The sequence below is a fragment of the Pinus tabuliformis genome, chromosome 6 (assembly GCF_031772625.1).
Source record: "Pinus tabuliformis cultivar Carrire ecotype Pingquan chromosome 6, CPIR1, whole genome shotgun sequence".
NCBI classification, from domain to species: Eukaryota; Viridiplantae; Streptophyta; class Pinopsida; order Pinales; family Pinaceae; genus Pinus; species Pinus tabuliformis.
The window spans coordinates 381,148,126-381,162,875 of record NC_142292.1 but is presented as its reverse complement, the minus strand read 5'-3'; the positions used below and the strand labels follow the sequence as shown (position 1 = coordinate 381,162,875).

General features: G+C 39.0%; 2 protein-coding genes across 2 annotated transcripts in view; one reads left to right on the top strand and one right to left on the bottom strand.

Annotated features, from left to right (window-relative positions):
* Positions 1–14,750, top strand: part of LOC149258906 (bark storage protein A-like) — a 244,515-nt gene that overhangs the window by 58,917 nt on the left and 170,848 nt on the right. The window lies entirely within an intron of this gene.
* LOC149258907 (uncharacterized) lies at positions 205–803 on the bottom strand. The gene has a single exon (XM_089373803.1). The coding sequence runs from the start codon at positions 801–803 to the stop codon at positions 366–368; it is 438 nt and encodes a 145-aa protein (XP_089229929.1). The 3' UTR covers positions 205–365.

Sequence of the window (14,750 nt, the reverse complement as noted above, 5' to 3'; positions counted from 1 at the left end):
CAGCGAAAACAAATCTTATCTATGCAAACAACAATGTACTGCTAGTCAACACTCATAATGTTCTCCACGTACCGAAAAATCAAAATAACCCCCATATAGTAAACGCAAATCAGATTTGCTTAATACCAGTAGTTAATAATCTCCATGCAACATATAAAATTGAAAGAGAAACACAACATTTGCATATAATTACCCAGAAGTGAGAATAGAAAGTCTGGAGGACCAGATATATTCAGGGAGAAATTTAGCGTTTTCAGACTTTTTCATGGTTGCAACAACATAAAAACCTAAACCAGTAGAACTTCAATCAAGCAGCCTTTATTTATAATACTGATCAGCAATCCCACGTCGCAGTGGCCTTCTTCTCAGTCTTTGCTATTGAAGTACTCGGCAGGGAAACACTCCCCAAGATTGGCATAGCTCTTGAAATAAATCTTAGGAGGAGTAGCTTCCTCGTCCACAACGATCTCACGAACCGGGACATAGAAAGGCATGTGTCGTTTCTTGGCCTTCACTCCCTTGACGTTCTTCATCTTGTTCTTCTCCAACTGGCAAGAAATCTCAGTACCATACTGCACAAAGCTGTCTGCGCGCTTGAAGTGGTGTTTCACACCACTCTTCTGCTTCAGCCAGATGTCCCCGGTGGCTTCAACCCCGCCCCCGTCCTCCACGTTCTCCATAGGCATGAGGAGACCCTTGGGAATTCCATAGGTTTCAAGAAGCTCTAGGGCTTTCTCCAGGGTTTCGTCTCCCTTGAATATTATTGCGTCTTCACGCTTGCTCATTACTGCTCTCACAGACATCGTGACTGCCGAAGAAACCATAAATATCAAAACCTTAACTATGAAACCCTAATGTATTGAAACCAAGAAAAAGGCTTACAGGACATAATGTATTCAACACTGCTATTTATATAGCAATAATAGTAACTGGGATGCATAATGTGGACTTCAGATACTCAACTTACCTCCCAAGAGAGAGCAGAAAGAACTATCCAAACAGAGGTAAACTCATAGTTGTTGGCCGCTTCATCCTGCATTCCTCAAATGAAACCATGGATTTGAAATTTTTAGAAATTAAAGCAATACTCAGCACTGCAAAGTAATAAAGAAAATCCAATGAAATGAAACAATGCCCACATACATACTTTTCAAGAAAGAGGGCAATTGGTGTAAGCACTAGTACCCCCACCGCGTTGGAGTAAACAATGAAAGGCAGAGGGTTCAACCCCTTTGATAATTCCTTCCCAATAAGAACACTGTTCACTGCATAACTAATTTGAATACCCAGCAAGGAGGCATAGATGCCCAACACTTCCAGACTGCAGAAAGGGCATTTGTCACTGTACATTTTGATTGGCTCTTCTTCAATTAAAATCCTCGCTCCTAAATTTTCACATTACAGATCACAAGCAAAGCTGCTTCTTTTTAGAAAAAAAGGTTAAAATCTAACCGTGCAAGTCTAGATCCCGGAATGAAGGATTTTAAGGGCTGATATTCCTACTAACTGTAGCAGAGAAATACTGATAGTTTTGGACTGCTAAAACAGTCAACTCCTACACAACGTTGTGAAGATGTCATGCATCGACAGAGCTTTTGCATTGAAAATAGCAGATGGGGCGATTCGTAGTAGATGGGGCGATTCTGAGAATCACCGGGTGGTGGGGCGATTCTCAGAATCGCCCCGCCACCACCCCACCACCACCACTGGTGGCGGGGTGGTGGTGGGGCGATTCTGAGAATCGCCTTGTGGCAGGGTGGTGGCGAGGCGATTCTGAGAATCGCCCCACCACCCGACTATTCTTAGAATCACCCCATCTGCTACGAATCACCCCAAACAATGCTTACTCGGCATCTAATACGATGGTACTGGCACCAGTGGTGGTGGGAGGGCGATCCTGAGAATCACCCCACCACCCGACGATTCTCAGAATCGCCCCATCTGCTACGAATCGCCCCAAATAATGCTTACTGGGCATCCAATACGATGGTACTGGCACTGCTTATAACTCAACCCGCTTGCCCTGGTTATTGAATTAGGCGCCTGGTTCAAGAATGGAGCAGAGTCGTCAATTGATCAGGTGCCTGGTTCTTGAAGCGGGCAGCCATTAATTGATGGCATCACAAGCAAAGTAATTACATGCATACGCATAAGCCTAAGTTTTTTTCAGTTGATCAATCGGACTTGATTGGATTGCTGGACTACTTTGGCCACCGAAATAAACAGGTGCCTGGTTCTTGAATGGGAGCAGAGTCATTAATTGATGGCATCGCAAACAAGTAATTAAATTCATCCATAAGGCTAAGTTTCTTCAGTTGATCAATCGAACTTTGCTGAACCCCCTGACCGCTTTGTCCACCTAAATCACCGTCATTCTCCACCGCCATGGTAAGCGCTTTTCTACCTTCTCTTTTCCATATTGTTTGTTTGAATTGTGCTCAGCCACAGTGAAGTTAGCGATAGATGCTCCAGTCCAGTACCTACAAAAGAAACAACCGCATAACCAGATATGTCTAGCTATATTATTTCTCCCCTTCTGTTGCTTTTGAAGTGTGTGGAACCTTGATGTATAAAATCCATAGCTTATTTTCAGCTCGATAAATTCAAAGAGCTTGTTATTATGAAAGGCAAGTATCATAACAAGAGACCAGCCTTTCATTTGATGAGAGGATGGAAGCCGGATAGGCACCTGATCGTGCCTCAACAAGAGAGGCACCAAAGCAATTTCTAGCCCCCCGGTTTTATTCTGTGTCAGGTTAGCCTACTTTGAACAGCTTTTTACAGAACGAAGTACATGAACCTTCACAGTAAAAGCGGGGCGCTTTGAGTGCTGTTTATCCCCCACACCATTAACCATAGAAAGAGATTCTCCTGTGAATGAAAGTACCTTATATGGATTATAAGGGACGAAGTTGAGGACCGATAACTACTCGAATGAAAGACAATGCTATTCGACGGCCTAAAGAGAACATCTCCTCGTTTCTTTCGTTTCTTTTGACTCTGTGGAACTTGCCTCTCCCCTGGGTGCCTTCCTTATAGAAGCACAGTAGCCTCTATCTGTCAAAGGTAACAGTTGCTCATGTTCCTTCCCTCAAGACTGGAGGACGGTGGAATACTATCATCTGCAAGAGCTTCTTTACCAATCTGTCTACCAAAATGAAGATTAACAATAACGGCCATGTGCTTATTGGTCTCAATCTTTAGCAATCTGTCTACCTAAAAGAAGATTAACAATAAAGGCACTACTATTTATATAGCAATAACAGTAATTGGGATGTAGAATGTGGACTTCAGATACTCAACTTACCTCCCAAGAGAGAGCAAAAAGCACTGTCCCAACAGAGGTAAACTCACAGTTGCTAGCCGCTTCGTCCTGCATTCCTCAGATGAAACCATGGATTTGAAATGTTCAAAAATTAAGGCAATACTCAGCACTGCAAAGTAATAAAGAAAATCCAACGAAATGAAACAATGCCCACATACATACTTTTCAAGAAAGAGGGAAAATGGTGTAAGCACTAGTACCCCCACCGCATTGGAGTAAACAATGAAAGCCAGAGGGTTCAACCCCTTTGATAATTCCTTCCCAATAAGAACACCGTTCACTGCATAACTAATCTACATACCCAGCAAGGAGGCATAGATGCCCAACACTTCCAGACTGCAGAAAGGGCATTTGTCACTGTACATTTTGGATTGGCTCTTCTTCAATTAAAATCCCCGCTCCTAAATTTTCACATTACAGATCACAAGCAAAGCTGCTTCTTTTTAGAAAAAAAGGTTAAAATCTAACTCCGTGCAAGTCTAGATCCCGGAATGAAGGATTTTAAGGGCTGATATTCCTACTAGCTGCAGCAGAGCAATACTGATAGTTTTGGACTGCTAAAATAGTCAACTCCTACACAACGTTGTGAAGATATCATGCATCGACAGAGCTTATGCATTGAAAATAATTGTGAGAAAAATCCAAAACCGATAAAGTTATTATCATGAGGGTAGGCTGGAATTTCAAAACTGAAAAGCTTTTCAAATAGTTTTACTGAATTTGCTAGGTTATTTTAGTTATATAAAAATGATTTTTTACACGGTCAAATCAAATCAGCGGTGTGGACAGTTGTCATATTCATTAATATAATTAACTCATTATTATTATATTCGATGAAAATCATGTTACCTCCTATTATTTATCACAATGAAAATCATGTTATCAACAATTATTTATCAGTGGTGGTAACCTACAGGTTTTTACTTTTATGGCATGTTTCTGATTTTCAAACTAAAATATTAAACTCTTGACAAAGTCAAAACAATTTTAAAAAACATCCTCCAACTAAATTATCACAAAAATTATTTACCATCTTCCAAATTTTAAATATTTATATTTAATAGATAAATTATCCCATAAATAATAATTTACCAATCACCTATAACCTTAGTCTCTATCAAATAAATAATATAAAACCTATCACTTCTGAATTGACATGAGGTTCTCTTTCAATCTTCTGATATTTTCAGAGGAAAAGATATTTCCCATAATCCGATGGGTACTTAGTAGCAAGTGCCTTCACTTTATGAATCCCATATTTTTCATACTCTACATGCTGCCTTGTCCCTAACTTATCTTAGATTTGGTACTGTTGTGTGGAAAAATCCTAGCATTGCGAAAGATCTGTGGGAAAGGGTCACTGAGGTGGATATTTTTTAGTGTGTGCCTTTAAAATTGAGGCAGAAATGGTATCATATCTATAATATTGGGGAAATTCCATGGAATTTTTAAGCATAAAGTTGAGGCAGAAATGGTATCACAGTAATAATATTCGGGAAATGACATGGCAGTATCTGGCTGGCCGTTTGATTGTTTGTGGATATAATTGTTTGTATGTTGTTTTCATATTAATACTGACAATGACGTTCAATGAGAAAAGAGATGAGGTGTGATACATCTTACGGTGTGTCCGTTCAGCAAGATAAGACTCCCATAGATCTTGTACATATTCTTCTCACAATTCACCACTTGTTGTAGGTACTTCCGCCAAGTTTTTCTTTACGGAAACTGCGAATGAATATTAAGCGGAAGTCAATTTAAAAAACTAAGTAATATATCTTTTACATTGAATTAATGGATAATCCTGTCGTCAATTTAAAAAAATAAGTAATATATCTTTTACTGATCGATTTTCCTCACTTTGATAAATATGTGATTTAGGATCAAACATAATATGATATAATTATATAACTGAATAATAAGAAAATAATCAAATTAATGACTAAATGATAGATATAAGATCAAATTAATTACTAAATATAGGATATAAGATAGTTGGTAATAGGGTGTGTTGTGAAGTCATTAGGGTTATTATTGACTCCTTAAATATGACTCAAGGATTTCTAAAAGTATTCTTCCAATATTAATGAGTTTCTATGTCTACAATGTAATCACCACAATGAAATAATAATCATTTACTACCAACTAGATGTTCATAGCCCCATAAAAGGTTTTTATATCCCTCGTTACTTCCCCCATTGGGGTGCTTTTCATTTATTTTATTTCTCCCTTTTCTTTTATTTAGATATGAGGATGGGCAACATCTAATTGATAATAGTGGGGGAAGCAATGAACTGAATAACCATATTAATAGGGGTGTCTCCATATATTGGGTGCAAATTCTTGACCTAATTGACTTTTTAGAATTGTTGCCAAGGGAGATGTTTTTATGTTGTTGTTAAGATATTCGCAGTGAATTTGATAAATCTAATTGTTTCTCAGTGGTAATTGATGTTAATGGAGGTCCAAACTTAGTTTGCTCATTTTGGTTGTGTTTCCCATTGTGGTATTAGCGTCCATGTGCTGCTCATGAGTCACCTGCAACAAAATAAGACAAACACAAAATACCATGTAACTATATTTAAAACGCCATCAAAGTTATTATTGTGGTTCATAAGATGATAGTGACAGTGACCTTCCTTTAAAGGTTTGGAAAGAAATTAAAATAGATTATTATTATGGCCTTAGATACTCTAATCAAAGTAAATCGAGTGGTCATAAGTAGCTCATCGTATTCTCCCTACATGTGGGGTATGATTTCACTGATGATACATTATTAGGATTGTGATTGACACTAGAGTTATCTTCTGGGAACTTTCTTGTTTTTTCCAATTATTTCATTCTTGAGAGAAAATCCTCTGGCATCTAGGTTTGGGATTTATTGATAGCAAATCAAGTTATCCTACCTTCATTTCTCGGGAACACATTTATGAGGGAGTAATAAGGTTCTTAAGGTGTATCTGAGTTGCTTTAGAACAAATGAAACTTGCTTCTGGGATTCCTTGTGAACTTTTTGTGAACATATTTTATGGGGAGGGTGATCAGTTTAGCGAGGGTCATTAGAGGAGATTCACTGTAATCTGACTCCAGTTCCTCTTTTTAGCGAAATCCTAACCTCCTATGAATTTGTCATGGTCAAAATTAAAATAAGGATAATCAGGAAAATGTGCTTGATGTGATATGGTAAATTTGTCCATCTATGTTTAGGTGTAATAACCATGGCATTTAATGGTTGAAAACATGTTGAATTTATACTTAGGAAAGAAAAATGATATTCTACCAAAAGCATTAATGTGTTTTTTTCCTCATAAACAACTTTGTTTGGCACATAAAAATTTGGTTTTACTAACATTTTTTAAAAAGTTTGAAAATTGACCCTAAAAAAAAAATCATCGTTCCAGTATCATCACTTTTTCATTTTGAAGCTATATTTTGCACAAAAATTTCATATAAATTTCGTAGTCACTGCCATTTTTAAAACATGTTCAAATTGACCCCTAAAAAATAAAATCATCGTTCCAGTATACACACTTTTCATTTTTAGCCCTGTTTTTGATGTTTTTTCGGGATTTTTTGGCCAGAGTTCCCATTTTGAGTTTACAGTTCCCATTTCAAAGTTTACATTGTTATGATTGGCAGTCTACTTTATCTAACAGGTACCCAACCTGACATCATGCATGTAGTAGGAATAGTTGGAAGATTCCAAGCAAATCCAAAGGAATCACACCTTCAAGCAGTCAAAAGAATTTTCAAATATCATCAAGGAACTCAGGACTTTGGACTATGGTATCCTAGAGATGTAGATCTTACTCTTCATGCATATACAAATGCAAATTGGGCAGGAAGTGTTGATGATAGAAAAAGCACTAGTGGTGGTGCATTCTATATGGGTTCCAGTTTAGTGTCTTCGTTCAGAAAGGAACAAATTTAAATTGCTTTATCTACAGCTGAAGCAGAATATGTGGCTGATGCATCTTGCTGCACACAACTACTTTGGATGATGCAAACTTTGCAAGACATTCATATCACATGTACTCCACCCATCTCCATTCTATGTGATAATACAAGTGCCATCAGTATTTCAAAGAATCCAGTCATGCACTCCAAGGCCAAGCACATACCCATCAAGTACCATTTTTTACGAGAACATGTGCTTGAAAAAAAGGTCAAATTGGAGTATGTCCCCTCCAAAGAACAAGTTGTTGATATATTCACTAAACCACTGCCCAGAGAAACATTTGAATATCTCTGACAAATGCTGGGATTTGTTGCTTCATCATCCTACTTCTAAATCTAGTTTTTTTTCAGAGGAAGTTTACTACACACTGGTTTCATGAAGTATATGTGCAGGTACACGCAGGTTGCCTTGGCTGAAAGCGCGTATATGTTTTTCTAACAAAAAAATAGTGTTTCAGACTCTGTGCACTGTCTGATTTTTTATGACTACAATCTGTTGATATACTTTTCTCATTATATTCTTATCTACTAACAAAGATGCTTTGATGAATAACTTGTTGGCAATGCACAGGTAGCACAAGTTCAGGGGGAGTGTTCACATTCCACATTGTTGGCATTATGGTTGCTGAACTCAGCTATTTCTTATTTGCATCAGTCATGGTCTATATTTCAATGAGTTATATTGGTCATATGATGTAATTTATTTCCCCAATATCCTTGGGATGGATGATGTAATAATTGTTGTATTTCTGTCATGTATAAACTTTGGTATATCCCCACTTGGTTGGGCAGATGAGTCAAATATTGTGTATCCCCACTTGGTTGGGTGATTGATGTATGTATGATTTCGTGGTCATAGGGATGTCGTACTCACTTTGTTGAGTTATAGTGTGATGTTATTATATTGAATCATCTCTCTGCAGACACGGCATGTACTCAGGGGGAGTATGGATAACATCATGCAAAGGAGGAGAGTAGAGTTGTCCGCCCTTTGCCCTTGATGTCAAAGGGGGAGAATATTTTGGCATTTTGGTGTTGTATGGTGTCTCTAACAGTATTTACAGCTTGCAGTAGTCAACACCATCATGGTTGCCATCAAGTCTAAAGGGGGACATTGTTGGAATTATGATACAAGTATTGTCCTTAATGGAACCTCTGCAGGTCAACTCAGTTTTGATAAGAGGCTAACAGGAATATTCAAAGGCAATAGGGCAGTGGTACAGAGGATTAGGAATATGGAACTAAGGTCTATTGATCAGAATAAAGAAGTTGAAGGAAGAAGATGATGTAAGAGTAGTTTAAGAGATACACGTAGGTTCACTTAGTCCAAGTAACGTATACACGTAGGTACTTAGAACAGAAATAGTGTATAACATACACACGCGCTCCCGCAGAAGGAAAAGCATGTACATGTTGAAAACCATGGTTTTGGTCCGAGGTATTCGGTCCAAGATATCTTTGGACCATGATATTGACCCTAGGTATTTAGTTCGAGGTATTCAGTCTGTGGTATTTGATCCAAGGTATTGGTCCTAAGTGGATTCGGTCCATGGTATTGAGAAAGGCCAAAAACTATATAAAGAAGAGATGATTATAAGGCCAAATGTGAAAGTGAATAAGATTCTAAGGAATACTTCTATCTGAAGTATGTTTATGTTGCAGGGTTATGTTTGAGACTAGATCTGAAATATTTATGTGCACCTTGAGTTCAATATTGTATGAGGATCATGAGACCTAAAATGGCTCATTGTCTGATATTAGTTGAGGCCAGATCTAATGTTTTGCATCTGTTTTATTCGTTATCTATCATGATTTGGGTTTGTCTGAAGTCTGGAATTGCAACAAAGTTCCGAGTCAATATTTGCAGATTTGTACACAAGTTCATCTCAGAAAAAGAGCGTATACACGCAGGTTCTGTTCTTTCAAGTAGCGTATACAAAAGAAAGGCTTGATGTTCAGAGATGACTGATCTATCAGATTAGTATTATTGATTTATTGCTTCTGCTATTTTACTATTGTCTGTCAATGAAGTCTTCTTAGATCTGAATGTAAATCTGAATGCATAAGGAGGTTGATATTTGATTGATTGTATAAGTGAGAAGAAGTGTTTTCTATTGCCTGCCTGTGTAAAGTTTTGTAAGTTGACAGTAGATGTTCAGTACACTGCTGGTTGGTATAGTTTGTGATTAAGAGGTTTTATGATTCAGAATCTTTAGAGGTATACGTAGGTTTGGCTAACAGAAGTAGTGTATACACGCAGGTTGTTTTCATTGAAGTAGCATATATAGTATGACACATGAATTTTTGAGGTTTCAATTGGTTCTGAATGTTGATACATGTTTCTAGGTTCAACACGGTGTTCTGATGACAGTGATCTAATTGTTTCAGATTAACTGCATGTTGGTTGATGAAGTTTGAGTTTCTAAATTTTTGATGGGTTATTGATGAGTCAAGGTCTTCATATGTCTTGATATGTGTCAGGAGCATCCAGTTTGAAAATTCATGAAACATGGTCCCTAGTGGAAGAGTGGAGTTTTTTGTTGGTTGGAACCTACGTACTAGTAAACATATTGGCTAGTACAAGAGCTAGGGGGTTGTAGTTCCCTTCCAGTAGAAGTTAGAGAACGAGAGAAGGTTGTAACTTTATGCAGGTAGAAGCCTACATACTAGTATGAGTCTGCACCAGTACAAGATTGTAAACATATTTTCTTATTATTAAAAGAAGACACAGACGATAGCAGCAGGTGGTTTTCACCCACATTGGGTCTCTACCTTAAATCTTGGTGTTCGTGTATGTTGCTTATGTGTGATGGTTTATTTTGTTATTACTACACATGATTATTGTTTAATGTTTAATAAAGTATTGATGCACTAATTAGATATCAACATATGATGAATTAATTGAATCATAAGTTCATTGGATATACGCTGGTTGCCTTAAGAACAATTGTGTGCACACGCGAGTTCCCTTCACTGAAGTAGCGTATATAAATCTGATTATGGAAATGGAAAAATTACTGATTTGTAAATACTAATTCAACCCCCCTCTTAGTATTATTTCCAGAAAAAGTATTGAGAGCCTTGGCCCACTTGAATTGATTAGTAGAAAAAGAGAGAAATGTCTGGAGTTGTACATCCCCTATAAAGGGGTCAGGGTTGTTGTAACTATCATCTTCCAAAAAGAAATTGTGCATATAAAGTTAACAGAGGAGGCGTTGTACCTGCTCATCCTGTTCTCTGAAGCACTTGACAAAGTCCAGGGTAGTTTTTATTTCCACAGACTTCCTAGCCCTAATAGCTTTGACTTTCAGCAAGAGGTATCTCTCTAGGAGGAATAAGGCATAATTTGTAGCAGGGGCTCTCCATGACAAGGTGTCTGAATAAAGAGAGCAGACAATTTCCAACTGCTCTTTAGCCTTTTGTAATTTGTCCCGAGCTTTCTCAACCTTTTTGTGTTTAGCCTTGTACTAAGGAAAGGTCTCATCCTCAGTCATTATGAGTGCCTCAAACTTTTTCTTTAACTCTTAGTGTATCCATAGGGGCACTACCTCCTCCTTTTGTTGGGCTAATTCTTGTTGAGCCTTTAGTAGTTCATTCTAGAGTCTGCTAATAAATGCCTCCCTTACTAGGTAATATAAGTAGGTGTCTCCTTTGTTTGGGCATCATTATCGTGTGTCTCGATAGGCTCAGTTTTGACAGTAGCCTCAGCTGCTTCTTGAGTTATGCAACAATCAATTGGGATTCTTCCTTCAGCATCAGTTTGAACAACAATGTTCACAGTAGGGTAATCTATTTCGGTCTCCTGCATACAAACACAAGGGTCTTCAGTCCACATTTCAGTGTCCTCTATAGGGTATGACTTTGTCTGAGTTTCCTTTGCATAGACCAAAAGATCCTCAGTTTAGGTTTCAACATCCTTTCTAGAACAATGTTATGTCTGTGTGCCTATCGTCTCTTTTTCTACTTCTAATGGCTCCTTTTGATTAGCTGCCCAATTATTCGCTTCTGTTTTCTATATTTCTTTAACATTTTTTTGAGTCTATCCTTGTAGGACTTCTTTGTTACAGTACTTCCAACTGGGGATGGTGCAGCTACATTTTCCGCAGGTTCTTGCTTGGGTGGCATTGTGTCAGCATTAGGGAGGGTTTCAATTGGAACTGTATCTCCTGATGGAGCTTCACCTTCTAATTCCTTTTCATCATGAATTTTTCTCTCAGGAGACTCCAATGCAATGGTGTCTCCTGAGCAGTTATCATTCTCTGTGTTTTCTTCTGGGTAGGCCTCGTCCTCAGGGGAATTAGAAAAAATAGTATTGTTTGGTTGATTTTCATCTCTGAGGGTCTCATCTGTAGGATTGTCTTCAACTGGGGGGTCCACTGGACCAATGTCTATTGTCTAGTTTTCTTCTCCAGTAAATTCTTCTTCATGCATCTTGTCTTCAAGGGGTTTTTCCATAGAAGGGACTGGTTCCCTCTGTTCTTCCAAGAAATCAGATAATGGTAGGGTTTGATCACAACTAGGGCTATCAAGAGAGGCATATTGGTTGGGGGTACAATTTTTTCATTCAACATTCTCAAATTGTTCTTTTCCCTTGCCAAACATTCCCATGTTTTCCATTACCATGCCCACCTCTTCTTTATAGTCTTGCAAAGGGGTATTCTATGGACTTGGAGGTGGTGTGAGTGATGGATCGGCCTCATTTGTTTAAATTGGGGTATGCCGCTGCGACTTCACCCACACATAGTGTTTGCGTTTTGTTGGGTTCAAAGGCACAGAGGAATTTTTCCTCTTCCGTGTCCTTCTCGGACATGGGATTCTAGGCCCTTGTTGTTCTGCTATTGGGTTTGTTATCACTCAGGTTGTCCCTAAAGCTCTTTAAAGGGATACGACCGAGGTAACCACAAACCAATCTTTGGACTGCAGGTCCTACCCTACCTGCAGTCAGAGAGGGCTCTCTCTTTATGATTTAGCTTTGTTGAATATGATATTAGGCTAGCTAATGAGTTCAAGGGGGTTTTGTTTACGTTTGGTGGGAAGGAGGATGCTTTCAAGTAGAGAGGCAATGCATAGTATGATAAGTTCAAACCATTGGGCATGGAGTTATGGAGTGAGACTGCTGGTGCATTTTCTTGGTCACAAGAGGAATGAGGAACAAGGTAGCTGCTCATGAAACAATATTCAAGCTAAATGAGATGGATTGGAGGCTAAGGAATGAGAGGCAACAAAGAGTCTCTCAATCAGGTTAGAAGAGGGGAGATGAATGAACTCTATCTAGGAGCAGCTAAGAATTCTTAGACAACAGTCATTCATATGTGAAATAGGTCCAACATGAGCGTGAAAGGAATTCATATTTATACCTAAATCAAGAAGAAAACATTAAGAAGCCACAGAAACTGAGCATAGAGTGCAGTCAAGCAAATTCTAAGCCAATCTTTTGTTCTGTGACTTAAGCATGTATGAAATTGAGATAACAGAGGTGAGAGACACTTATTGATCCATATAGCAGCCCATGAATTCCATCATCCACTCTTCAACCATTAACAACATATCAAACAGTCCATCCTCCAAGATTTTAGCAGTCTTTGATTAAAGAAATTATATCAGATACAGAGCGAGTCTCTAGAGGAGTCATACAACCAAAAAAACCCTTTACACTATCCAGAGGGTGGTATAAATAGAGAAAATATCTACAACAGCAGATCTAATAGTAGATCTGGAGAAATGAATGCTTCTAACCTAACATTTATTGCAAATAAATGAAAGAATGCCTATCTACTAGCTGCGCAGGGACTGCAGCCATAAGAATTAATAAATTATTGGTCTTTTGAGCAATGCGCTAGCGCTTCTGCAATAACTGTGCCTTGGGACTTGCTGCGCTGCTCATATGTGTCTTTGTACACTGTCTCTGCAAAATCTGGTCTTTAAACACTTGAATTGCCCCTCTAGGCGGTTCTGCTGCTGTAGAGTGGCTTTAATGCTCATAACTGTGATTTGGTGGGCTTTGATGGCTTTGAGCTGCTTTATTGACTTTGATGGGGGCCTCTTTAATGTTTTTCTGCTTCGGGCTACTGATATTTTTGTCTGATACTCTTTTCCGCTTCCTCTGATACACTTTGACACTGAATCAGGCCACTTTCTCTCTCTGATACTCTTTAACTGTCTAATCGCCCCTTTATCTGCCAATTTAATGCAAGAATAACTGTTGCAAATGCTTCTGTGGCCTTTGGGATTCTATCGGCGCTTGGCCGATCAAAAATGATGCTTAAATCTTCAAAAAATGCTACGAAACGGAGGAGAAATGCATGCTAATAGATTGCTGAGGCAAAACCATGCGTTTGGATGTATTATGGGCATGAAGCGATTTCAAAATAGCCAAGGAAAGCATCGTTCCTTTGCAGTTGTGGTGGGCAGGAGCGCTGTATAAACAAAAATTTAACAAATTCCCCTTTCCTTATAATGCGCGAATGCTTAAAAAACATGAATTTTCATTGAAAATTGGCACTGCCGCAACACTATGCATTCTATTAAATCATGGATGTTGGATCGCGAGAAGGCAGATCCAATGACTGGGGCTAAATCGGTGATCGGCGGATCGGCGGATCCCAAACCATAATGCCTCCGATGAGCGATGAACCCCGCGGACCCGAAATGCATTATAGCCTCCCTTTTGGCTTATATCGGGTCCGGCCCATCGACGAACTCTTATCGGTGGATTTGAATGAAAATGGGTCATCGGACCCGAAATCCCTTTCAACTGCTCTTTATAATTTATTAGATCCGGATATGGGGCACACAATACCAATCTTTGCGGACCCGAAATGCTTATAGGCTCTTTATTTATGGAGATTGGGTCGGCTCCGGCCCGTCGAGAGCCTTCTTTTCGCTGCACTAGGGGCCCTTATGGACCCGAAATGCTTTCAAAATTGTGCTTCAATTTATTTTGGCTCCGTCCATTCAGAGCGGTACAACCATCGGAACCCTGACGTGATAAAGGCCACAAACCCAAACTGTTTATAGGCCGCTTCTTTATTTAAATTGGGTCCGGCCCGTCGGCGATTCATATCAGAGGTTTTATAAAAAATGGGCTTGCGGACCCGATACACCATTGAGTTCTGCTTTATTGTTATGTTGGGTCCATCATTTCAGAGCCTTTCGCAATGCAAACAACGCATATGTATGGGATCGCCCGACCTCCGACAGTGATATCGCGTCGGAGGGAGGGCACCTGCCTTCGGAGAGCTGCCATATATGTTAATAATATGCCACTGCCCCCTCCCGATAGCGATATCGCATCGGAGGGGGACCAAAAAGAGCCTTTTCTCTTCGGAGCATGCATTTTATTACAATGCAAAGAAAAATGAATTCGGAGGGGTGGCCTTTATGCTTATGAATGGTTTGTGAGCCATCGAAAGGGGTCCGATGGCCCAAAAGGAAGGATTTTCTCATTTTTTGAAGGGTTTTAATGATT